This window comes from Sminthopsis crassicaudata, chromosome 1, assembly GCF_048593235.1.
Source record: "Sminthopsis crassicaudata isolate SCR6 chromosome 1, ASM4859323v1, whole genome shotgun sequence".
Lineage (NCBI taxonomy): Eukaryota > Metazoa > Chordata > Mammalia > Dasyuromorphia > Dasyuridae > Sminthopsis > Sminthopsis crassicaudata.
The window spans coordinates 76,282,331-76,307,549 of NC_133617.1; the positions used below are offsets into that span (position 1 = coordinate 76,282,331).

Consider the following 25,219-nt stretch of genomic DNA (forward strand, 5'->3'; position numbering starts at 1 on the left):
AAGACCATGCATTGTAAAGTGTAATACAAAGTACTATGTAAATGCTACTTTCTCCAGTGAGGGGTAAACTATGCCATTGCCATTTTTGAGTCATGTCCAACTCTCTGTGACCCTGTTTAGGGATTTCCTTGTGAAAAGATTAACTAGAGTGGACTTTTTTTCTTCTCCAGCTCATTTTACAGATGAACTGTGACCAAACAGGGTTAAGTGACTTGCCCAAAGTCTCACAATTAGTGATGTTGGGTGTGGTTTCAAGAATGTGAGTGTCTTGGCCTGGCATTCTATGCCACCTAGCTGTCCTTAAACACACCTTTTTCTGGATAAAAACCCCATCTTTGGAGAGCTAAGATTGATTGGGTGGTGTTTCTCACACGGAGCTTCAATCTGGCTCCATTCAGCCACTCTAGCATGGCTAAGGAAAATTCAAGATTTTACTTGACTCTGATGTTCGCTTCCAGAGTAGAAATGGGATTATATGCTAATTGTCTGTAGCTATTTTGACTCACAAAAGAACCAAGTCTTGAGGTTAGTCCTTTCATGACAAAAAAACCTTCCTGAAGGGGAATAAGTTGCCTATCAATCAGCTGCAGCAGAACTAATTCTGCTGATACTATCAGCAGCTCATTGGAGAAGTGGCAACAGCTCTGATGACAGAGGGCAGAGACGGTCCATCTTGCACACCACCCTAGTAAATGAGATACAGGTGCTCCTTTTCCCACTGGCAATGTGAGATTCTGAGAGAGTGGATGCAGGGGAAGGATTTTTTACTAAGTTTTTTCACTAATGATTTCTTATATCAAGGCTAATCTGCTAGAGAATACACGATGATAGTTTTGAGCTAGAAATTTTGGATACTGATTGGATGTTAGTAGATCATATTGAGGGGGCCTATGATTATCAACGATCTTTGGCTCTATATCTCCCAACATATTTCTAATCCTCTCACCTTCCTCATAAATTAGGGTGACTTGAGCATTTGCTCTACGAGTCCATTTTCATTTGATGTCAAAAACCTCCCCAATTAAGTAGCAAATCATCTCTGCTAGGGGGGAAAAAAAAACTGGCACTATAATTGTGTACACAAACAAGATTTTTATTAAAGAACATTTTTTACACTACTAGAGTTATCACCATTCAAGTGACAGTTCCAATGATGGCTTTCCAGTTTTTCAAAGATTCTTAAAGCAATGGCTAATTAGAAAGCAAGATGATATCTGTTCTCTCAACTTTTCAGATAGACATATCCGGTCCTTGGGTTACATACAATTAGTTGAAGGAACAAAGGAAGGGTAAAGAAAGTGAAGAGAATCTTGAGCCATTCCATGGCTGATTTAAAAAAAAAAAAACAAAACTCCCTTGTCCATCATTTGTTCACAACCCGAATTTCTGATTCAACTAAACTCTCCTAGGGTCTATATTTTGGGATATCTTGCCTCTATGAAATGGAACAGGCAGCTGATCAGTAGAATAGACCCTAAGATCAACTAGTTACCCCTCTTGACATGGTTGAACTGATTTGTCCTTTCTAAAATAAGAATGATCCCCACACAAAATAGTTCGTCAGAAAAATTATATTCCTCCTTCCAGGCAGGAATATAATTCCCTCCAAGGCAGAGTCAATTTGTAGAGCAGTAATGTAAAAGCATTTTAATAAACATAATGAAAAGGAAAATCTATAATTAGAAAAAAAATGGGATTATCTCCTGTTTTTTAAACAATGTATTTTTAATCCCATCTCTTTACCCTGCAAACTGTTCCTTTCCCTAAGAAACTTTCACTCCCAAGAACCCTCAAGGGATGTCCTCCATGTGTTACTGTTGGAAAACTCTGGAGAGCACAAAGTCAGTCCCATTGGTGAGGGCTCTGCACTATTATTGCTTATTACAAATTATTGCTTTTACAACTGCTTTTTTAGTATTGCCCAGGGAGTATGCTTAAAGGGTAATGTTAGTGCTTTCCCACCCACCCCCAGTTAATTCTCCAAGGAAGTCTGCCTTGGGGAGGCTATTTATGGTTAGTGCTCTAATCATCATCATACATTTGCATAGTTAAAGTTTGGAAAGTGCTTTGCTTAATTCTTTCATGATCCGGCTGGGATCCTTGGCCCCCACCAGCTGGTTTCTTTTTATATGCTTCACTTTACCTGAATGCCACTGGCCAATCTGGCAGTTGTAGTAATATAAATTTATCTCCCTCCTCTAGGAGACCCCAGACTCAGGGCGAGTGCTTTGTACATCATCTTTACCCAACCCCAGAGTACATACAGGTAGCTAAAGTATTCTCCCTTTCATTGCCTTCCTCTGAAGCTGGGGACAAAACCACTCCTCTTTTATGTGCACCTCTCCATTTCCATTCCATTAAGCAAGCCTCAACGAGTTAAAATTGGGAGAATGATAGTCTGGCTGTCAGCATTTTCAAAGGCATGTTTGTAAAACCCTTGTCAAACTTAAAATGTGATATCTACATAGGAACCCAGTTGCTCTTATGGACAAAGTGGAATAGAAATATTACTACCATTGACACCAGCTCTTCTAAAGCAATCCACTCCGCTGGCTGCTTAGTCATACTACTGACTTCATACTAAATACCTCTCCCATTTGATAATTTGTTTAAGTTTCTTGTTTTAGCTTGTGTAAAAATGTTGCATTTGTTCCTTATTTTGATTTGTCCCGTCATTCTAACTTGTTGTTTTAGCTATCTAAGCTTCCTCTCATCTGCAAATTTGACACCCATGCTATGCCTTCAGATGAGTCATTGATGATAATGTTAAAACAGCACAGAATCCTGGGACATACTACTGGACATAACTTTCCAAACTGACATCAACCCATTAATAATTGGTTCTTTGGAGATGGTCATTCAAGTTTACTTAATTATACTATCACATAACCCAATGGCTCCCAAAACCAACAGGTCTGGGAATCCCTAGGGGGAAGGGAGCTTCAGGTCATTTCATGAGGTCCACAAAAAAAAAAAAATTATTTTTATAATACTATGAAATTTTAACTTCTAACTAGGTAAATAGCAATAGATATTACCAGGTGTGCTGGTAAGTGTTTTAACAGCCACTTCTCAGGGAAAAAAAAATGTGCACTATATACTTAAGCTTAATATGCATTATTACAATTCTCTCCACTCTCAAGACTAATCAATCAACAGAATAATTCAACCCCTGATTTGTAGCATTTTCTGAGGTATAAATGCTCACACAATCAATCAGCTTTCTCAAGGCAGTTTAAACCAGCTCCAGTACATCCCTGAATACAACCCACATAAAGAAAAACTCTGTGGGAAGGGGGTGGGGGAAGTGGGAGAAGTGAGGGGGTGAGGGAGAGTCCTCAATAAAAATTGTAAAGAGGTTCTAAGAACAATAAAATTGAAAATCAGTGATCTCACATATTTCTATCCTATCTACAAGCACTGCATGAAAGACTTTGTCAAAACTTTGCTGAAATCTAAATCTGTGATTACATATCCCTCCTCCAATATGCCCACCTAGGAAAATACTGTGAGTTTGGGGGAGAAAATTTTAAAGCCTAAAACATATTGTGTCAACTCAGACCATATTTTATTTCACTCCTTGTTGAGCAAACAAGGGGCTCTTAGCAACTAACCATAGAGATTTATGATGCCTGTGGTTCCCTAGCTTTCATACTTTGCCTGATTTTCTTTTCTATGATAATGCTGTTGGAGCAGCTGTGTACTCTAGAGAGCTTAAAATGCTTTTAAAACCCAAATATACCCTATGCCCTAAAAAGCTGAAACTGCTACCAGCTGGAGCAGTCTTCCTTGGACTAAACCTGGTATGACCTGTCCTGGAAGCTGTTTGTCTTCTTGTGGTCACCTTTTCCCTTTCTAAATGTTCACAAATTATCCTCTTGAAAACGTGGTGCAGAATTTTCACTTTTTGGGGGGTTTTTTGTTTGTTTGTTTGTTTGTTTTTTAATTGGGATATTTATCCTTCTCTAATCCTGAAGGAAAGAAATGTCAGATTCAAACAAGATCTTTCTGGACTGTTACACACTAACTTTAAACCACAAAGTAACATTATGTATGTTCTACTGTTATTAGGAGTAAGGGTCAATACTAGCAACTGAGGAAAGGTAGCCAGGAAAAAGGTGGCACTTGAACTGAGCCAGGGGACAGCCAAAGCCAAAGCACAGAAATGGGAATTGCAAGCATGTGGGTTTTGCTGAAGTGTTTAACATATGGAAGGGAGTGAGGTTTAAGACTGGGAAGGGAGGGTGTGAAGAGCTTTAAAGAACACACAGAAGGGTTTACAGATAATCCTCAGTTAATAGGGAGCCACTGGAGTTTATTTAGTGGGGAGTGAGATGATCACACTTGTGCTTTGGAAGTCTGGATGGGAACCTGCAGGGACTTGAGGCAGAGAGGACAAAAAGTAGGCTACTGCAAGACAAAAATGATAAGGGCCTGAGTACTTTGTTAATCATAACAGTGAAGGCAAGGGGGCACTAGAGATGCTGAGTAATACAAATATTATTTGGCAACTGAATGGATTTGTGTGACAAGTTGAGGAAAACCATGAAAGTGCAAAAAAGATCAGAATGATGGTGCTCTTAAACATAAGGAACTCTAGAAAAGGATGGATTTAGAGGGAAAGATAATGAATTTTATTTGGATACATTGAGCTTGAGATGCCTTTGGAACATCCATTTTGAAATATCTAAAAGACAACTGCTGATATTACCTATCCTTCAAAAGTGTGACATGACTAAGATTCAGCAACAGTATTAAGGGAGACATCCAAAAAAGCAGTGTTATAAAAGGGGCATCAAAGTCAAAAAAGGCTAGAGGATTGAACAATTGCCATTAAATTTGGCAATTAAGAGATCATTGCTAACTTTGGAAAAAGCAGTTCCAATCGATGAGATTTGAAGACAAGTTGCAGAAATTTGGGAAGTGAATGAGGGGACAGAAGTACAGGCGCCTAGTAAAGATTGCTTTTGCAAGGAATTTAGCTGAGAAGAGATACAGGACAAAGCTAACAGGGATGCTCTGATTGAGAGAGGTTTTGTGAAGGATGAACGAGACCAGTTTGTTGGCAGCTAGAAAGAAACCAATAAATACACTAAATCATGGATCATGTAGATGGATTTGCTTTGGCAAGAAGAACCATCTCTTCCTCTGAAACATGGTGTCTAAGCAACATGAGAGGAGAGAGGAGAAGCAGCTCTCAACAAATGGCCTCAATTTTTTTTTTTTTAGGGAAGTATGGATCAATCAAGATTCTCAGCTGAGAGAGTAAAGGGGTGACTAAAAAAAAATGCAAGGTGCTACACATCACTAATAAAGGAAATACAAGTCATAATAATTCTAAGGTTCTACCTTAATCATTGAAAAATTTAAAAAGTAAAATAGAAATTGTTGGAGAGGCACACTGATACACTATGGGGAAATTATGAACTGGACTAATCATTCTGGAAAGTAATCTGGAACTATACTTCAAAAAAAAAAAATCTATATCCTAACACCTCCAAATCCATCCCTGTACCACACATATACCAAGGAGATCAATTTTTTTTTTTTTTTCAAAAAGGACCTATGTTACAAAACTGCTTGTAGCACCACTTTTTGCTATAGTAATGAGGAACAAGGGAATGCCAATCAATGGCTGAGCAAATTATGGCATGTTAATGTCATATTATACTTAAAGAAAGGAATGAATTTAAAGAAATCTGGAATGGGTCTTATAAGATGATGCAAATAAAATAAGAACTAAGACAATTATGCACTAACTCTTGACATTGTAAAGGAAAACAATCTAACTCAAAACTTAACTCTGATCAATGAATAAACTAATTCCAAAAGATCAATACCAATACCTCCCACCTCTTCACAAAGGATTGCTAGACTAGGGACGCAGAATGAGACATTTCCTACCTGGCAATATGTGGATCTGCTTTGCTTATTTATTACAAGACAGGACTTTATATTTAAAGCCAGTGGGGCAGAGTTATGGGGGAAGAAGTTAGAAAAAATGTACAAAAAAAAGTCAGAAAACATATAAAAGCAGGAAGTTCAGAGACAGCTGATGAGGGCAGTATTGGAATTACCACTTCCAATTAGTATGATTGGTTTATTACAAATATGTAAAAATGCAAGCTGCACATAATAGGATTCAACATTTCAATGAAATGGCTTTATGTTCTTTGTATGCAGAAATACATTTGTAGAATGATCATGTGTATTTTTGTCTATCAAGGTCAACCAATAAAATTGAGAATGGATGTGGTCAAGGGACAAACAATTCTCAAAAGAACTGTAAATTGTTACCATATGGAAGAATGCTACAAATCACTGGAAATGCAAATCAAATTCAGACTGAAGTTTCACTAAGCACCTCTCTAATATGCAAAGAATAAATGTTAGAGTGGCTGTAGAAAAATACACTATAGTGTACTGCTGATAGAGCTGTGAATTGATCCAGTCATTCCCACTAGTAGGCATGTATACTACTAGGAAATGAAAGATAAGAAAGGTCCAAAATAATCCAATCATAGCAGCACTTTTTTCATAGTAGCAAAGATTTGAAAAAAAGGTAAACACAAGCATGGGAAGATGTGTGAGCTGATGCAAAGTGAAGTAGCAGAGCCAGGAAAACAATATGTGCAATAATTAAAATGGAAATGGAAATAGTAACAAAAATGGAAATTAAAAACTACATCACTATGACCACCAAATTTAGCCCCAAAGAAGAAATGAGTACGGATCTCCTCCCTTTTTTGCAGATGTGCAAGGCTTTGAAAGCAGAACATTGTCTAAACTGTCAATCATGATTAAAGTGTTAAATTTTGCTATAAACTGCTTTTATGCACTTTTTTATTCTTAACAGGGAATGGGCCTTTGTGTGGGAAAAAAATGTAAAAACAAAAGATACCAATTTTTTTTTTTTTTTTTTAATAAGGGACACCTGAACAAAGGAGATGGAAGATGTAAGGAATGGAATGATTGCTAAGGTAGGAGAGGAAGGAAGGGATTCAAGGACACAAGTATCAAAAAAAGGGTTAATATCTCTTCTTCAGACTGAAAGAGGAGGAAAAGGAAGGGTAGCTAGGTGGCGCAGTGGGTAGAGCACCAGCCCTGAAGTCAGGAGGACCTGAGTTCTTTCTTCACTTAACCCCAAATGCCTCAGTCAAAAAAAAAAAAGAGAAAAAGAGTGAAAATGTGGATGGGATTTAGAGTGGAATAGGGCAGATTTTTATAGTAAAAATCATGTAATCCATCAAGGATTTGTTAGACACTATGTGGCAGGCTCTATTTTAAAACTCTAGGGATGCAAACTTAAAACATCTCTGCTCGCAAGTTTACATCCTAATGGGAAAGGCAAATACATAAATACAGCATAAACAAATACAAAAAATATATTTTATATATGTATATTAACTAAAAGATATTTATTAGCACCCAAGAGGAATCATTAATTTCTTATAAAGATGGTGCTCAGCCTGAAATCTTAAAAGGCAGAAGTGAGAAGGGAATGCATTCAGGAATGGAGAGTCAAAGCAAAGCCATTTATCCGCGAGACAAAGTTCATTTTGGATGGATCACAGTGCAGGAGAATAACAACTATACAATGATGGGGCAAACATGGGTAAGAAGAGTAAAACAAAAAATATTTTGTGCTAAGACACAAGGATCCCTTGGAATCGAGACTTGAACATAATCAAAATCACTTTGGCAGGCAGCAGCATGTAGGGATTTAATACAGGGATATTAGAAGGCTGTTGAAATTATGTAAGTAAGAGGTGCTGAGGATCTGAATTAAGATGGTAGCTAAAATGAATAGAGGATTTAATTGAAAGAGAATGGTAAGATCTGCCAACTGCTTGGCTCTGTGAGGTAAAAGATATGAGTTGAGGATAATGCCAGAGTTATGAAAAAAAGAGGTTTCTATTTTGGACACACAAGATTGAGATGTCCTTGGGAAATCGATCTCCCATTGGCAACTGGTGATGTAGGACTGAAGCTTAGTGGAGAGAGAAGCAAATCTGTGAGTCATTTGCACAGAGATAAACTCCCAACTGCCAATGTCACTGAAAGAGAAAAGAACAAGCTTTGGCTAACACCCATCGTTAGAGTGTAGGAAAACCACTGAGAAAGGTCATAGTCGGTTCAGAGCACTCAAGAGTCTGGAGCAGACCTAGAGCTGCAAGGAATCTCATTAATGATAAGGTCTATTGAGCCAGTCTTCTTGAATCCCTACTTTGCTTTGTCATTGAGGGCTCCAGACCATCACTATGTTGTGCTTCCAAATTGTGTGGATACAGAAGGGTTAAAATTTTAAAGATTATCACAAAGTACAGAAGCAGATCCAAGATAATTATAACAATCAGTAATTTCTTAATTCTGGAGCTATGAAAGTCCAAAAGCTGCATTCTGGCAGATGCAGAAAGTAGCTGGCTGCCAGCAGGTAGAAAGGACAGATCATCTCTAACAAATCATGTTGGAGCTTGAGAATCTCCCACGACTAACACAAGGGAACAGTTTGAGTGAAGTGCCACCTGGCGGCTATCTCGGAAAACGTCCTCTTTGACTGGATTTTAACCAGCAATGTCTTTCTGATTTGTTAAGGAAACACTATGTAGCTGGTCAAACCAAACATAAAAATATAACGTGCTATTTGCAAACTTTTAAGGCCCTACTTCTATAAATGCCAGGCATTAAAGAAGGCAGTCCATGCACCTTTGGGCAGCTAGGTGGCACAGGGGATAAGAATGCTGGCCCTGGAGTGGGCAGGGGAGGGGGAACCTGATTCAACAACAAATAAGTTTTTTCTCACATAAAGCCCGCAAGTATATGTCCTCTCCCTGTTCTCTCCTACCCTAATTGCTACCAATTCTGCCCTTGGGTCAAATAGAATAACTCCATGACCAGCCAGTATGGCAGGACCATTGCTAGTCATGGCCACTGGACCCACACAGTTCTGGTAGAGAAAGTGAGGCAGGTGACCTGGCCCAGCCCTCCCTCATTTGCATTATCACCTCCCAGATGTCAAGGCTGTCCTCCAGAACCAAAGACAAACAACATGACAAGCCACAGTTCTTAGACAACTGTGAGCATAAGCAGCAAGGAGGTGACAATGAGTTCCGGCCAGGCAGAGCATCTCCATCAATAAATCCTTGAGCCATCAAGTATTCCCAGGATTGGACTGAACTGTTCAGCACCAGGTTCTTAGCCTCTGCCTTAAAAGGTAAGGCAAAAAGCAAAGCATCAGGATGCGTCCAGATCCCTGAGCTGCTCTGCAAAGAACCCTTCTCAACCCTGTTTGGGAACTCCTAATTGAGTCCCTTTCTCCACACTATTTACAATCCAGAGATCCCTACACATGAGGATCTTTCCAAGATTCCTGGAGAGAGAAGTATCTTCCTCTGAAAATACAATTCATCTCCAGGCAAAATGGTAACATTTATCTTACCTCTTCAAGGATTAAGATTAGGGAACCCTGGGAGCCTGCCAAGTTAAAGGATCTGACCATGTCTTTTCCCTCCAACTTTCAGGAGCAATTAAACAAAACATGGCATAGCTCTATCTGGGAATATTGTTAAGACTCAGGACTTTCTGCTATCATTTTCTAGGTGAGGCCAACAAGGGGCAGAAGACCCCAGGGAAGTATCACACTATCACACTGTCACTCAGGACTCTAGCATGGAAGACATTCAGACAGATGAAGCTGGCATGATGCTGCTTTTCTTGGAAGTTGTACAGAGGCCAATTTTGGCTCCTTGTAAGGGAAAACTTTGATAATCAGTGAAATGAGCTACATTGGGAGGTAATGGGTTCCTCTTCCCAAATGGAGGCTTGAAGTCAGTGAATTTACACAGGCAATTATTATAGGGTACCAGTCAGTGGCTCTAAATTCCTCCAAGGTCATTTCCAATTTTGAGATTGTGACTTTTGTGTCAAGCTCATAGTAGATCACATTCTGGGGATGTAACATCCCCATAATCCTACATAATCAGACCAGCTAAGTATTAATAGTCTTAAGGCAGCTGAGAGGTCATCCATTCTAATTTGAGGCAGCTCTAATGATTGGGAAATTTTTCCCTCTTTTAGTTTTGCCCTCTGGAGCCAATTTGAACAATGAACTCCTGAACTCCAATCCCAGAATCAGTTGTCACTTCTCCTCATCTCTATTCCTGGTGACTTGAACCAGTTTTTGTATAAATATCTCTTCACCATTCTAGTCACCCTCCTGTGCACATACTTCCCAAAATTTAGTGCCCAAACTGGAATACTACAGTCCAGATATTGTCTGACTAGAGTAGGGAACATTGGAATCATTACCTCTCTTGTTATTGATATATGCCAGCACTAAGCCAGGCTAAAATTGAGTTTTTATGTTAAATAATCCACTCATATTCTAGAAAAACTTCATTCCTTATGTTCTCATAAATCCCACATCTTGTTCACATGGATTGCTAAACTGGTCCCATCATTTTACAGTTGTTTTAACATTTTATCCCAATTTAATTTCACATTAGATTGAACCCATTTGTTCTACTTAGATCTTCAAAGTGTTTGCTTTCTCTTCCAGATTCCCATTCATCTGCAAATCTGATCAGCAGGCCAGCTTTTATCCTGGGCATTGATAAGGCTGGATCACTGGGAAACTCTAGAAAAAGAATTCACTCTCTCCGCCCTTTCGTTGGCATCTATTCATTAATGATTATTCCAAGTTGGCTCATTCACCGACTTTTAAGTCTGACTAATTATACAATTGGTCAGCCCACATCGTACCATCTTCCACAAAAACAGCACAAGAGATTGCCATATTTACTATCTCTACATCACTTCCCTGAGCAATCATTAGTTCAGTCCAAAAAAAGGAGATGGCCCTTCTTGATGAAGCCAAGTTACTTCTTTAACGCTCACTGCTTCCCCCCTCATTAACCTGGAGGAAAGGCAGAACTGGTCCTCAGAGGGGAGATGAGCACCATGTACCTTGAGTCAAAGTCCCCAGAGAGGTGAAGGTGAAGTGAAAGCTCAGCAGCGAGCACATCCAACTCCTTCCCCCAGCCCACAATTAATGCCTTTGCTGCCATCCCCTCCCCTTCCCTTCCTCTGTCCACCGAAGATTCAATGAAGCTGGGGTCACTTTGGACATTGCTTTAATGACAGACTTGGTCACACGGGCAGAATCATTAAAAAGTCACTATCAGGACCAGTCCTGGAAAGAGGACCCCCACTCCCCCTCCACCTTGGGCTGGGGACGGAGCCCTTTAGGCCCACACATTCTGAGGTCAGTGGGGAAATGAGGGTTGGGGGTGGACAGAAATCCCAGGAGGAAAGGAGCCCCATACCAAAGGGGAAGGGAGCCAGAAGAAACCAAACCCATAGGGCCAAGAGGGCTCTGTCCCTCCCCAACATGGACAAGGGCCCCAGAAAGGAGAGAGGAGATACGGTGGGACATCCTGCAGCAACAAGATGACTCCTTTCCCCTTCACAGGGATGACTCAGGGATGGGGGAGAGACAGGACAGGAACCCCAAGGGTGCAAAACTGAGTTGGACGGGAGAAATTCTTCATTCCTACTCCATAAGGACAGAACCTGGAGAATCAAAGCCCTTAGACAAAGGACAAGTCTTTCATAAAGTGCCATGGAGGTAGCTGCAACACAGCTGTAAGAGCAGAGTCACCCTGCCCTGTCCCTTAATGTTCCTGGAGAAGTCCAGTTTCCCCAAAACAAGGCCAGGCCTGGGGCTTAAGGGATCGGCTGGGCCTCGTAGTTGAGCACGTAGTAGTCATGGACATACATGAGCACAGCCACAGGCTGCCCGATGATCAAAGACAACCAAACTGCTGCGTTGCCATAGTTCCCCTGAAGGAATCGGCCTACGACCCAGGCCAGAGGGATCTGGGGACACATGCAACAAGTCAATTCTATCACTGACCTCAGAACCCAAAGGCCAGGGGCCCAGGTCAGGGAATGAAAGGAGGGATCAATGGAGGGGATGAGGGAGAGGAATTGGGGATACATCATGGGAGTAGATGAGGAAAATGTTTAGGATATCTCACCTGTGCCATCATGCCAGTGAAGGCCCAAGGCCGGAACATCCTGAGGGGGACACTCACAAGGTACTAGGTAGAAGAGAGTTAAGAAAATGGATTATAAGATCAGCTCTGAGGTCCCTTCCTACAAGGCTCCTACAAGAAGCATGACCCTGGACAGGAAACACATATATTTGGAGACTCAGAATGCTCCTATTCCTCTTTCTGCTTCTGCTGAGTAAACTAACCTCATGAAAGAAGGCTGAAGCCAGGAACACACCAATCTTAGCCATCCATTTATTGACACCCATTTTTAACACTGGTTTGTAGAAGTGTCTAATGAGGAGAAAGAGAGTTATTCCCTGGATCTCAGGTTCAACCCAAAGACAAAACACATTTTCTGCTTTGTTCTTACCCTGTCCTCCCATATATACAGCCCAGAGAAAAAACCCCTTCCCCAACCCTGCCCAGATCCCCACCTGATGCACCATTTGTGGACAGGAATATTCCAGTTCTGCCAAAAGTAAGTGACTGACTCTGAGTTCCTGTGGAAGCACAGCATTGTCAGGTGCTGGTCCCTACAGAGCTCCCCACCCAGACCCCCAACCGTGACCTCTCCCACTCACCACCAGTCTCTGTAGAACTCTCGGTCACCAAACTGCATGAGTTCAGCCACAACATTGAGGCAGGAGTGGAAGAACCAATAGAAAAAAATGAGCCAGATAAAGTGGTTGGGCACCTGAGGAGGAAGGGATGCAGTGAATGAGGGGCTCTCTGAGGCCAGACCCAATGATCTGATTGTTCCCCCTTCTCGTACCCCTGAGGGCCACATAACACTTACTGCTAACTTCAAAAGCCGTTCGATGATACGGGAATAGTCCATATCCTAGGAATGATAGGGATCAACCTCATCTTTTCAGCATATTGGAGGGAAGGGGGAGGAGGAAGAATAACATTCCTCACTGCCATCTCCCCCAGAAAACTACCCAAATAGAAATTCTTGTCATCTCCTCCATCTAATAAAAGCAGAAATTCCCATCTCCCCATCCGCCGAACTTCACTACTCTCAGCCACAGAGACTGTTTTCCCTTCCACACACATACCAGATACCCCAAGAGTCTCACCTTGAATGGCTTCATGGAGTTCTGAATGGTGGGGACCATCCACTGAAAAAAGGGGAGAAATTTTATACCTATCAACCCCTAAGAGATCCTATGAGAGAACCCCTCCATCAGGCTGAGTGTTCCTCCAACCCCAAACTCCAGCTATCTTCCCATACCTGCTGGATGAGCCCCACCAGTAACTGAGTGAAGAAGAGCTAGGGAAAAAAAGAGGCAGATAGTCAGAGAACAGGGGATGACAACAATTCTGTACCCCAAGGGTCCTTATTAAATTAAAGGGTCCCTCCCTTACCATCTCAAAGAGCCTCCGTAACAGGAAGCGTTTCCGGATCCGGGGGGATCGAGGGAAGTTGAGCTCATAGCAGAGAGTGGGGGCAAACAGGAAGTAGTACAGATCTGTAAAGGGGAAGAAAGAAGACAGGCACTAATACTAGACCCTCATCACCTCCAAAGTATAGCCCCACCAAACTGGCTTTGCCCAATCATTTTTCAGAGGCTCAAAGGGTGGGGGAAAGGGTGATCCAATCTACCCCTTCCTCTTTTCAGGCTTCCCTGCTTACCTCGGTAAGTCAAATTGGCAGGGTACTTCACCCCACTGGATACCACATCCCCATTGGCCCTTTTGATTCCTGAAGCTGCAATCCCAAAAGAATCATTATGAGAAATGGAGGGCAGGTTTGATGACTCTGATCCCAAAGGCCTCAGCAAGGCTGGGAGATTTGAGCTTTTTTAATTCTTCCTCGCTACTCCCTGACTTTCTTACCTGCTTGGTTCTTGGCCCTGTACTGCCTGCACCACAGGTTGACATGATAGTAGGAGAACATCTTGAGGAAAAGAACAGTGTAGACACCCAGAGCAAACACTGACCCCACTGTTGGAAGAGAGAAGAATCTTAGCTTGTCTGCTTTTGCCCCATGGAAAAAAAGCCTCATTTCAACTCTAGATAGAGAAAAAGGAGCATAGCAGGGACCAAGCAAAGCTCAGGAAAGATTCCCAACTCCGTCCTCCCATGATTTGGAGAGGCAGGAAAGCCTACCAGAAGGACTGTCCCAATTTAGGAACCCAAGGCGAAGCTAGGCACCTGGATAGGAGACAAAAATCCAGAGCCTAGAGGGTGAAATATGGGGCCCAAGAAATATACAAGTGTGAAATGTAGAGTTAAGGGGTACCTGGTGTAATAGATTTGACCATAAAGACCACAGCTGCAGGGAAGCAGAGCATGGTGACCAGGTTGGCCATGTGCAGCAGGAGTCCTACCCGTTCTGTAATAGCACCCTGGAAGGAAAAATGGAAAGAGTCAAACTATCAACACTCTCACAACTCTGCTCTTCTTCCTGTTGTTGCCGCTACATGTGATCATTCCCTGAGCTAAGTTCTCTGTTCCCTAATATATTTCCTTCTAGGACAACTTTATTTATTCTCAGGGCTCCAAGTATCACGTCTGTGCAGATGATCCTTAAATGTAAACCTCTAGCCCTTAGCCTTCTTCTGAGCTCTAATTCTGCAACTCCAATCCTGCCGAACATTCACACTGTCTTCATCTTCCCTTCCTGCTCAAACTTACTCCTGTCACTAACTTCATTATCTGTTTGTGGTACTATCATCTTTTCAAAACTTCCAACATGCTTTTATGAACTGATGCAGAGTAAAGTGAGCACAACCAGGAGAACATCACACAATAACAGCAATACTGTTCAATGAAAAGTCATGAATGATTAAGCTATTTTCAGGATTACAATGATCTAAAACAACTCTGAAGAATTCAATTAAAAATTCCACCTCCAGAAAAGAACTGAAGCAGTCTGAATGCTGATTGAAGCATACTTTTTTTTTTTTCACTTTAATTTTTTTCATGATTTTTTTGGTTAAATGTTTTCTTTTGCACCATAAATTATATGGAACTATTTTGCATGACTGTACATACATAACCTGTGTCAAATTGCTTACCATCATAAGAAGGGGAAAGAAGGGAGCAGAGAAAAAATTTAGAACTCAAAATTTTTAAAAATGAGTATTAAATATTGTTTTTACCTGTAATTGGAAACAAAATTATCCCCAAAAAAGTCATTGCGCTTTATTTTCCCCCTAAAATTCCTGCTTGTTAATATAAGAGTCAGAACTGATTAGGTGGCCAAACTAAAAAAAAAAAAATTGTTAATACCTCAATGTCAGCATAGCAAGAGGTCTGTAGTAGAGTACTCTGCTTAGCTCTATACTACTTAACAATTTTATCAATGACTTGAATATAAGTTTGGATGACATATTTATCAAATCTAAAAATGACCTAAAAAGGAGAGCTAACAATGCCTGACAGGATCCAAAAGGATTTTGACAGGTTAGAACACATCTTTTTTGTGTCATGGATTCCTTAGGCAGCTTAGTGAAGCATAAGATCCCTTCTTGGAATAATGTTTTAAATGAATAAAGTAAAATACATAAAATTACAAAAGAAGTTACCCAGGTTACTTATATCTTCGGAATCCAATTCTCAACGTGCAACAAGAAAATTGGATTTACACACATATATTGTATCTAGGTTATACTGTAACACATTTAATATGTATAGGATTGCCTGTCATCTAGGGGAAGGAGTAGAGGGAAGGAGGGGAAAATTTGGAAAAATGAATACAAGGGATAATATTATAAAAAAAAATTACTCATGCATATGTACTGTCAAAAATTTTTTATAATTATAAATTTAATTTTTAAAAAAAGTTAATTATATTGACAGTCAGTTATCAAAATATAAAAAAAACAACAAAAACAATTCACAAATTCCAGGTTAAGAACTCCCAGGAGAGATCACTGGAGCTTGAATCTAATAAGGGAGAATTCAATATAGGAATTTTTTCAAATCTTGTACCTAGGTAAAATAAAAAAAAAAAAAAAAAAAAAAAAAAAAAAAAGGTACAAGATGGGGAGGCATGGATATTCTGAAAAAGATCTGTCAATTTTTAGTAAACTTAAAGCTCAGGATGAATTAACAGTAAAAGCTAATGCAATATTCGGCTACAATAAGAGGGTCATAGCTTTCAGGAATTTTTCCCATCATCTTCTGCCTTGTCAAAACTATCTGGAAATCTGGGGCCAGTTCTCTACACAGAACAGTTTAAGAAAGGCACTGATAAGCTAAAGATTGTCTAAAAGAAGCCAATCAGAATAGTGAAAGGATCTGAATCTGACTCAGTGGAGGGACCTGGGGAGATAAAATAGTTGTCTTCCAAGTGCTTGAAAACTGCCACCTGGAGGAGGAAATTATGATTGTTTTGTTTGGCCCAAAGGGCTAAAAAAGGAATAATGGATGAGACATTGCAGAGAAGCAATTTTTTCCTAATTCCCAATTTTAATTTAGGTTTGAGTTCAGAAAAAAATTCAATTAGAGCTATTTGCGACAGTAATGAACTGTTTCTAGAGGTAGTGGACTCCCCCCTGCTTAAAAGTCTTCAAGAGGAGGATGAGCAAACCACTTGTCAGATATGTTACTGCAAGGATTTCTTTCATATTAAGTGTTGAAATTAGCAGCCACTAACATCCCTTCCAAATCTCTAATTCCCTAATTCTATTCTTTGGAGCAGAACGCTCTTCATTCCTATAGCCAGTACCTTACTCTAGACCTAAAACCTCTCCCCTGAACAGCTAACTTCCTAGTCTCCCTACCTCTAATTTTCTAGCTTCCTTATCTTCAGTTCACCCTACATAGACTGTCAAAGCCATCTTGCTAAAGTGTTGACTCTCTTAAGTTGCTTTTCTACAATCCTGCCAAGATGAGTTCCTCATGGCTTATAGAACTAGAAGGACCCATTTCATGAATTCTTCTTCTTTTATCTAGTCTCAACTGGGATCTCACTAATTTTTGTTGCTGTTTATAGTTATTTTTCAGTTGTGTCCAATTTTTGTGTGTGTCTTTTTGGGTTTTTCTTGGCAAAGATACTGGAGTGGTTTGCCATTTCCTTCTTCAACTTATTTTATAGATGAGGAAACTGAGGTAAATAGGATTAAATGGCTTGCCCAAGATCATCCAGCTAATAAGTATCTGAGGCTAGATTTGAACTCAGGGAGATAGTTGAGTTTTTATGATTCCAAACCCAGCACTCTCTTCACTCCAAAACTTAGATGCCTCTTACTGCTAATAGGAATCCTTTTATTCTATCCAGATTGAAAATCACAACCCCTCACTGTAGTTGTTCCAAATTTCCTCTTGTTCTCAAATCTTCATTTTAGCAAATACACTTGCTACATTATTTTTTAAAAATCAATTTCTTTTTTATTATGAAATCTTTTCTTTTAGTCTAGTCTCATAGCATGCGTCTATGTTCTTGTTCCCAAGAATCATTCCCTTCTCTCTCTATAGTATCTCCCTATTGCCTCCCAACACATCTTTTATTTTTATTTTTTTTTTTTGAGAGGCAATTGAGGTTAAGTGAATTGCTCAAGGTCACACAGCTAATCTAGCTCAAGTCCTCCTGATTCCAGGATGCTCTTATCCACTTTGCCCTCTAGCTGCCCCATATACCTCATTTTTAAAGATTTTCTCCTAACCCTGCCATCCCCTGAAGCTAACATTCTATATCTCAACTTCCTTTCACTGCCAAACCTAGGAAAATAGCACATACTTACAACCATCTTCTCCAACCACTTTCACAAATGGTAACCCCTAATCTCAAGGGCTAAATTAGATAAATACTCTTCTCAGTTCTCGTCTTCCTGGGCTCTCCTGTAACTTTTGATACAGTCTATATCTCCTGGATATTATCTGCTACTTTGACTTCTGTGACACATATCTCTCATGATCTTTCTCCTACCTTTCTCATTTTCTTTAGTAGATCATTCAGCTCCCATTCTAAGTGTAAGCATTCTTCAGGGTTCTACCTTGAACCCTTCTATTCTCTTCCTTCTCTATGAAGTTCTCTTATGAGTTCACCAGCTCCCATGGGTGCAATTATCTCTATGAGAATAACTTTTAATTTAAAATATCTAACCCAAATTTCTCCCCTAAAGCCTAATATCCAGCTACCTAGTAAATACTTTGACCATTGGTATATTGAGCTCAACAATATTGAGCTTGCCCTCATAATCCCTCCTTCCCTTCCCAATTTTTTGCTTCAGCCTTCTCCCAATCACACAGGTTTGCAACTTCAGTCTAATTTCAACTTTTCCTTTTCCCCTGCTGACAACCCCCCAAGAGCTCCCACCCCACCACTTTCATTTGACCCCAGTTCAGACCTTCACTTCCCTTCATATCACCTTATCACCTACTATTTAATTGGTCTTTCTCCTCTCTATTATAACTTTCAAACAGCAACCAAAAATTTTCCTAAGGCACCAGTTTGCTCCCTATATTATACAGATAGGAGCTTGGGACCTGGATTTGGGAAGACTTGAATTCAACCCTAGACTTACCCTCTTGCTAGCTGTATGAACTTGAACAAGTCACCTAACTTGTTTGCCTCAGTTTCCTCAATTGTACAACAGCACTATCTGTCAGGGTAGCTGTGAGAATCAAATGAGGTACCTATAGAAAGCACTTAGTATGGTTCTTTGGACATACTAGGCACTATATAAATGCTTATTTCCTCCCCTTTTCCCTACATTCACTTGCACCAGTTTTACCCTATCCTAAAATGTAATCCCTTCTTCAATCTTCCTTGTCAGGCATTTCTGCTCCTATGCTCTTTGTGGTCATCTCTTTGATAAAACCTTCCCTGATAGCCCCATTACAAGTATTCCCCCATTTTGTTGTTAGACCCCTGCCCTACTGGGGGGGTGGGTCTAACAATATATATATCCATATATGCATATATGTGTGTGTGTTTGTGTATGTATCCACCTCCAGAGAAAGAACTGATAAAAATAAGTACCTATATTAAGATATATATATATATATAAGATATATACAAATTTAAACTGTCACTGTCATAATTCTTAAGATATTTAAAAACAGTAATTACAATACCACAATGCCTCTTTCTAGTTCTCCAACAATTTCCATGGTTTATCACCACACCTTTGTTCATAATGTCATCTGTGCCTGAAATCCCAGCCTGAAATCTGTGCCTCAAAACTCTGCTCAGGCATCATGGTCCCCATACATCCTCCTTGATTGTCCTTCCCTCAGAGAAATAATCAATCCTTTCTTGTGATTCCACAGAAGCCTTACTGAAAATTCCCTAAAGTATGCTTCCTACCCTACACATGAACCATTAAATCAGGAGCTCCCTAGATCTTACATAAGCCTTACTCTATAGGAGCAAACAATGTGTGTTTATAGAGGGAAGGCAACATATATTTGGGGAAAGATGGAAACTGAGATATTTGTAGAGTATGAAACACTATGACAAAGTTGATGAATATTTGAGATAGAATGAGAACTGAGGGGCAAGGGGAAGGAAGGAAGTACTAAGGAAACATAGTTAAGATAGCACTGTCAAGGGGCAGCTAGGTGGCGCAGTGGATAGAACACCAGCCCTGAAGTCAGGAGTACCCGAGTTCCAATCTGACCTCAGATACTTAACATTTCCTGGCTGGGTGACCCTGGGCACGTTACTTAACCCCGACTGTCTCAGCAAAAAAAAAATAGCACTTTCTTCCTTATTGCCAATAGAAACAATTTGGGGTATTCCAGACTAGTAGTCAAACTGGTACCTTCTTGTTAAAGAGATGAGATGCAAGAGGTGTCCTATTTTCCCTATCCCTTAATAATAAGGTTAAGATAAGGACTGTACCACAAAAGGTAGGCAAACTAGGCAGGAAATTATATGAAGAATATGAAGGAGAAATTCATAGGCTCATTTGGAAACAGGTGCAATGCATTATGCAAGAAGTCCATATTCTATGGTACTTATACTTACAGGGGTAGTCTCCTGATTAGCAAGAAGTAACTGTTTAGGGAATGTCAGGGGCAAGATAGTTTGACATATGACTTAAAAAGCCATCCAGGATTACATAAGAGTGGGGGGAAAATATTCAAGATAGAGATTCCTGGTCTGACTGGCAAAGCAGGAAAAGGGTAGACAGAAGGGACTGAGGAGAAAGGAGACAAGGACAAAGCCTTTGGGAATAAGGAGCCAATGCCATGTATGCGCTGTCTGAAGGTACAGAACCTCTGGAAAGGAAAAAAGACAAAATAGAGAAGAATATGGATATATTTGGGGAAGAGAAACAGACTACCCCACGCTGCCCCCAGAGACAGCAGACTGGAGTATGTGTATACAACAGGAATGAGAAAAGACACTCACCACAGCCAGACGCTTCTCCACCTGGAAGGCAGCTAATGCAAACCCATTGGCTACTGTAAAGAGAAATGGAACAGTCTTAGGAATTACTGAAACTTCATCAGGAAGATCCTTTGGGAGGGAGGACTAATCTTAGTCCTGTTATTTAGGTGGTCTCCTCCTATCTCTCCCAGAGGCCTGGTCCCACATCTGCCCTTCCTCCCCACTCCACACATCCTCTCACCCAAATCAAGCTCACCTATAATGAGGCATAAGGAGGGCCAGCTGTAGGGATCCTTCAGGAACAACGACACCACCTGGATTGGGTCCACTAGAATGCCGTACCTGAGGGTAGGAATCTAGGGCATTGGGGGCTGGGGGACTGGGGTGGGGGCCTCTCAACTTTAGCGCCAAGTTGAAACCTGAGCTGCAATAGAGCCTTGTTGCCACAAGGGGGCACTGGCATTCCAGCCTCGCATCCAGCAAGCCTAGGCTAAGCAGGCAAGGTTAAAGGTCCTGACACAGGGAGGAGTGAAGGGAGAAGGAAATTAGGGGAGAGGGAGCAAGAGCTGGGATGACCCTTTACCCCTCTCCAGTTAAGGGTACAGGGAAGGCCATAGTGAATAGCACTCACTTGATGATGTTTTCCAAAAATAATCTAGCATTGCTCAAGATCTGTAAGAGAAGAGGAAAGGGGGTGAATAGATACACTCCTCCTCAATCCGAGGTATCGCCAAGCTCTGTGCGGTTCTCTTTGCTCCCCAGTCACCCACTACCCACCACGTCCAGGGCAGAGAAATTCTAGACCCCAGAGAAGCCTGGCCTTACAGAGGCAGCTAGGTGGACTGGGCCCAGAATCAGAAACACAGGATTTCAAATCCAGCGCCAGGCTAGTGCCTGGCAATGGGATCGTGGACAGATCAATAAGATGGGGTTAATAACAGCAGCTACCTCCCAGGATGGATGTTAGGATCAAATTAAAATGCAGAGAGCTAAGCAGTGGCTGTGGCACATAGTAGGCTCTATTATAAATGACAGCTATTATTATCCAGGCTGAGATTCCAACCCATTGACTGAATCCAATTCTGAGGTTCTGGCCATCCTGTCCCTCTTCTCCCACAAATACATACAAAGGCACATACAAAGCCTTTCCCCAAATAGAACTAATAAGCAATTTCCTGTAACCCTACTCTTAATTAGGGAGTATCTCAGGAAGAGGACTCTTAGGAAAACCTAAGCTTCAGAAAAGACCTGGACTTAAGGCTCTTCTCCATCTTTCCTGATGGGATTTGCCAACATAATTTGGGGTTGCTGCTTCTGCCTGCTTGGTTCCTGACTTGAATGCTATCCCTCTCCCAAGCCCAGGGAACAGAAAAGGCACCGCCAGCAGCTAAGTCTAACTTCCTTTCCCTATTGCCTCAGCTGCCCAACTCTGCTAACTCCTCAGGCCTGGTGGGAGAGGTATCTTAACATTAGTAAGCAGAGGGCCTTGCTTTCCCTGGGACTTTGGAAAAGGGTGGAATAATGAGCTGCTCTCTGGATTGGGAGGTTAAAGTGGGATGAGCCACTGCCAGCCTGGTGATCTTGTTATTGTGCCAAGTCCCTCCTTAGGTGGTCTCCTCCTATCTCTCCCAGAGGCCTGGTCCCACATCTGCCAAGTCCCTTTGGTGGAGCAGCTGGGCCATGCCAAACTGAGTTATTCCAGACAGTGTTCTCTGGCCCACTTTGAGGTTTGCCAGGGAACCCTAAAGAATTGTGGGTTATTCTGAAATTCCAGGCTTACTGGAGGCAATAGATATTCAACAAACCATTGGTGAAGGAATGAAACTAAGGTTTAGAGATTGCTAGGTGATAGAAAAGGAAGCATGAAAAACATAAAGGTTTCAAAATGAACAAGAAAAAACGAGGTCTAGGGTAGGAGAGTGAAGACAGAGGAAAGGACAAGAAATGAAAACAAATGACAGAAATTAGTCTGAAGATAAGAACTAACAATGCAACTTAAAGGGAGGGGAAGTCTGAGTAGTCTAGATAAAACCTACTTTAAGAACAGTGGTTAAAGGGTCTCTAAATGTAGAAGTTGTAAAATTAAGATTATCAATACATGTTTAATTTGTATACCTATTTTATATACCTATATACCCAGGATCACATAAAAATTTCTCAGGTGAAAAGAGGTCATAAATGGAAAAATTTTAAGGAACCCTGAGGTAGAGGTCTTTCTTCCAAATCCAAGCTGCCTCTGCTGCCTTCCTTTCTTCCAAAAAACTGTCTTCCACAAGTGCTACTTCTATCATATCTTCATCTCAACTCAGCATTCATGTATCTGAGCTAAACAAAAGAGCCTACAGCAGATACTCATCAAGCTTTGGAGGCCACCTACCATAGGAGAAAGAGCCAAGTATCTGTAGTCTAGGAAGACCTGGGAACCTAGCTCTGTTCCTCACTGCTTTGCCCTCCTGAGTCTCCAATACTTCTTCCCAGATTGAATCTCTAGGGTTCCTTCTAGATATAAATCTTAGGATATACCTCTCTCTGAATTGCTTGTTCTCCCTTATTACCCACTGTTGTTCTTATCACCCACAGTTCCTCCCAATACACCAGCCCAAACCACTCCAGCTGCCAGTGTCCTCTCCTTTCTCCATCCTCCTTAGCCCTTAAGAATTGGCTTCATATCACTTAGCCTTAGTAGTCAACTGTGTGGGACCTGGGACAAAGCTGGGCCCACAATAAATTCTCCTATGATTCTTGTTTTCCCAATCTCAAAGTCTAGTACTCATGCCTGCTATTGGGTCAGGTCTCAGTGAGTACCTGGTCTTGGTGATCTTGGCCTACAACTGTTCCCACTCCTAATCAGGGCTCTGCCAGACTAATACAAGAAAGAAATTGTCTCTAAACTCACAAGAGTCAGATCCCAGAGACAAGGGTACCAACTCTTCCTTGGAAGTGACTATCTCTTTGATATTTCCTTTATATATCTCTTTATTTTCCTTCAAAGTGAAATACCTATTGTTTATGGTCCTTTTTCCCCTCTAGTTCCACCTTCCTGCCCCCCAAACTAACCCTAGCTCCCCTTCTCTCCTCAAATGTTCTTGAGGCACTGCTAGGTATCTTCACCCTTCCCTACCTGGCATTATCCTCATCTATGTATATACCACATTTCCCTTAAGAAAAGAACATAAGGTCCTGGAGAGCAAAGGCTTTTGTTTTTATGTTTATATCCCAGCATCTTATAGCATGCCTTGTACCCAGAAATTTCATAAAGGTTTGTTGAATTTACTATTCAATTTTCTTCCAGTTAAGACTAATGAGAGGCCTACTATGTGACAATGCAAAGAGCAAGGAAAGCCCTTAAGAGTTCCAGCCCACCAAGAGGTCAGAGACCTCTAGAGGTAGTAGGCACATGACTGTGTTCCCAGGGATGACTAAAGGCAGACCTCCAAGATGAAGAGAACAGCTGGTTGACAGTTGCCTGACAGACTAGCTGGATCTAGAAGCCCTGTCTGCCTATTTTTGAGGGGGGGGGTCAGGAATGCTGGGCTCTATTAGGCTGCCCAACTTCTGGGTGGGCTCTTTCACACTATCTTTGGGAGGCATAGCCCTGACCACCAAAGAAACAATATGGATACAGTCATTTCTAGACTTTTAGGCAGTCAGCTGATTCCTCTTCTTCAGCAACAACAGAGTTCACACACTATTACTTAATTTCCCTTTCTTATATAGATCTGTTCCTCTCAACTACTGATCTAAGTGATAGGCTTTGGAAACATCATAAATAGAGGTAATGATGCAGCTTTTAAAAGCCCAATTGAAGCATCTCTCTTTGAAGCCTTTCCTCATCTTCTAGCCTAAATTCAATTCAATGAACACTTAAGTTTATGCAAAGCACAATGTGAATAGTATGATATAGTGAAACAATAATTCTGAGAAATTCAGACTAACATCTGAATTTGAATCCTGTCTTTAAGACACTGATTAGCTATGTAACTTTAGGACAAGTCACTTTGTTTGCCTAAACCTCAGTTTCTTCATATCTGTAAAACAGGTATCCTACAGGGTCTTTAAGTGGTTCAAATTAGAAAAAATATATGATATTTTAACATGTTTAACATATATTGAATTGCTTGCCATCTAGGGAAGCGGGTGGGGAAAAGGAGAAGAAAATCTAAAACACAAGACTATGCAAGGGTTAATGTCAAATTATCTGTGCATGTTTTGAAAATAAAAAGATTTTAAAATATATATGTGTATATATATATATATATATTTATACATATATATATATACACACACTCACACAAACACACACATATATACCCCTCAAAGTACTATATAAATTTCAGCTCTTATCAAAAATACAGATGCTTACCCTTCAAGGAATTTACAAATATTACATTAAATAACATTAAGAGTACTCTCCTATCATATGGCCCAAGCCACATTACAGCACTTTGGACTACTGAATTCCATTTGTCTTTTTTTTCTGTACTAAAAATCAAACTTTTTGAGACTGTCAGAACTAAAGCAAACTTTGAAATGCTCAAAGAAATGCTTAATAAGTGCTTAATTGGCTTTTTATAATGATCACCTCAATAGTTTTGACTAGTTGATCATAGAATTTCCTGTGCATCAATGTTATGTCTAACATTTTTGCTCTTCTCTGTCTACCTACCTATCCTTCCTCTTTATCTTTTCTTTCTCCCCACCCTCCCCTTTTCTTCCTCCCTATTCTGTGATTATACCTATATATAGATTGTATAATCTTCAAATCTACATATTTTTAGCTCTAATTTTTTTCTTCATCTTCGTTCCTAATCAATTGTCCACTAGACATCTCCATTAGAGTATTCTGGAGGAATCTCAAATTTTAGGCAACAAA

General features: G+C 40.6%; 1 protein-coding gene across 1 annotated transcript in view; it reads right to left on the bottom strand.

The window, feature by feature from the left end:
* Positions 1-11,115: 11,115 nt before the first annotated feature.
* The window catches only part of DGAT1 (diacylglycerol O-acyltransferase 1), a 32,351-nt gene continuing 18,247 nt past the window's right edge, over positions 11,116-25,219 (bottom strand). Inside the window, exons 3-17 of the mRNA XM_074262953.1 lie at positions 20,978-21,018; positions 20,603-20,688; positions 20,368-20,420; positions 14,302-14,407; positions 13,896-14,003; positions 13,693-13,767; positions 13,425-13,528; positions 13,291-13,329; positions 13,136-13,177; positions 12,853-12,897; positions 12,638-12,750; positions 12,491-12,556; positions 12,260-12,347; positions 12,039-12,101; positions 11,116-11,877 (exon numbers count right to left, since the gene is read on the bottom strand). Coding sequence (XP_074119054.1) covers positions 11,725-11,877; positions 12,039-12,101; positions 12,260-12,347; positions 12,491-12,556; positions 12,638-12,750; positions 12,853-12,897; positions 13,136-13,177; positions 13,291-13,329; positions 13,425-13,528; positions 13,693-13,767; positions 13,896-14,003; positions 14,302-14,407; positions 20,368-20,420; positions 20,603-20,688; positions 20,978-21,018 — 1,182 coding nt within the window. The 3' untranslated portion in view covers positions 11,116-11,724. The remainder of the gene's footprint in view (positions 11,878-12,038; positions 12,102-12,259; positions 12,348-12,490; positions 12,557-12,637; positions 12,751-12,852; positions 12,898-13,135; positions 13,178-13,290; positions 13,330-13,424; positions 13,529-13,692; positions 13,768-13,895; positions 14,004-14,301; positions 14,408-20,367; positions 20,421-20,602; positions 20,689-20,977; positions 21,019-25,219) is intronic.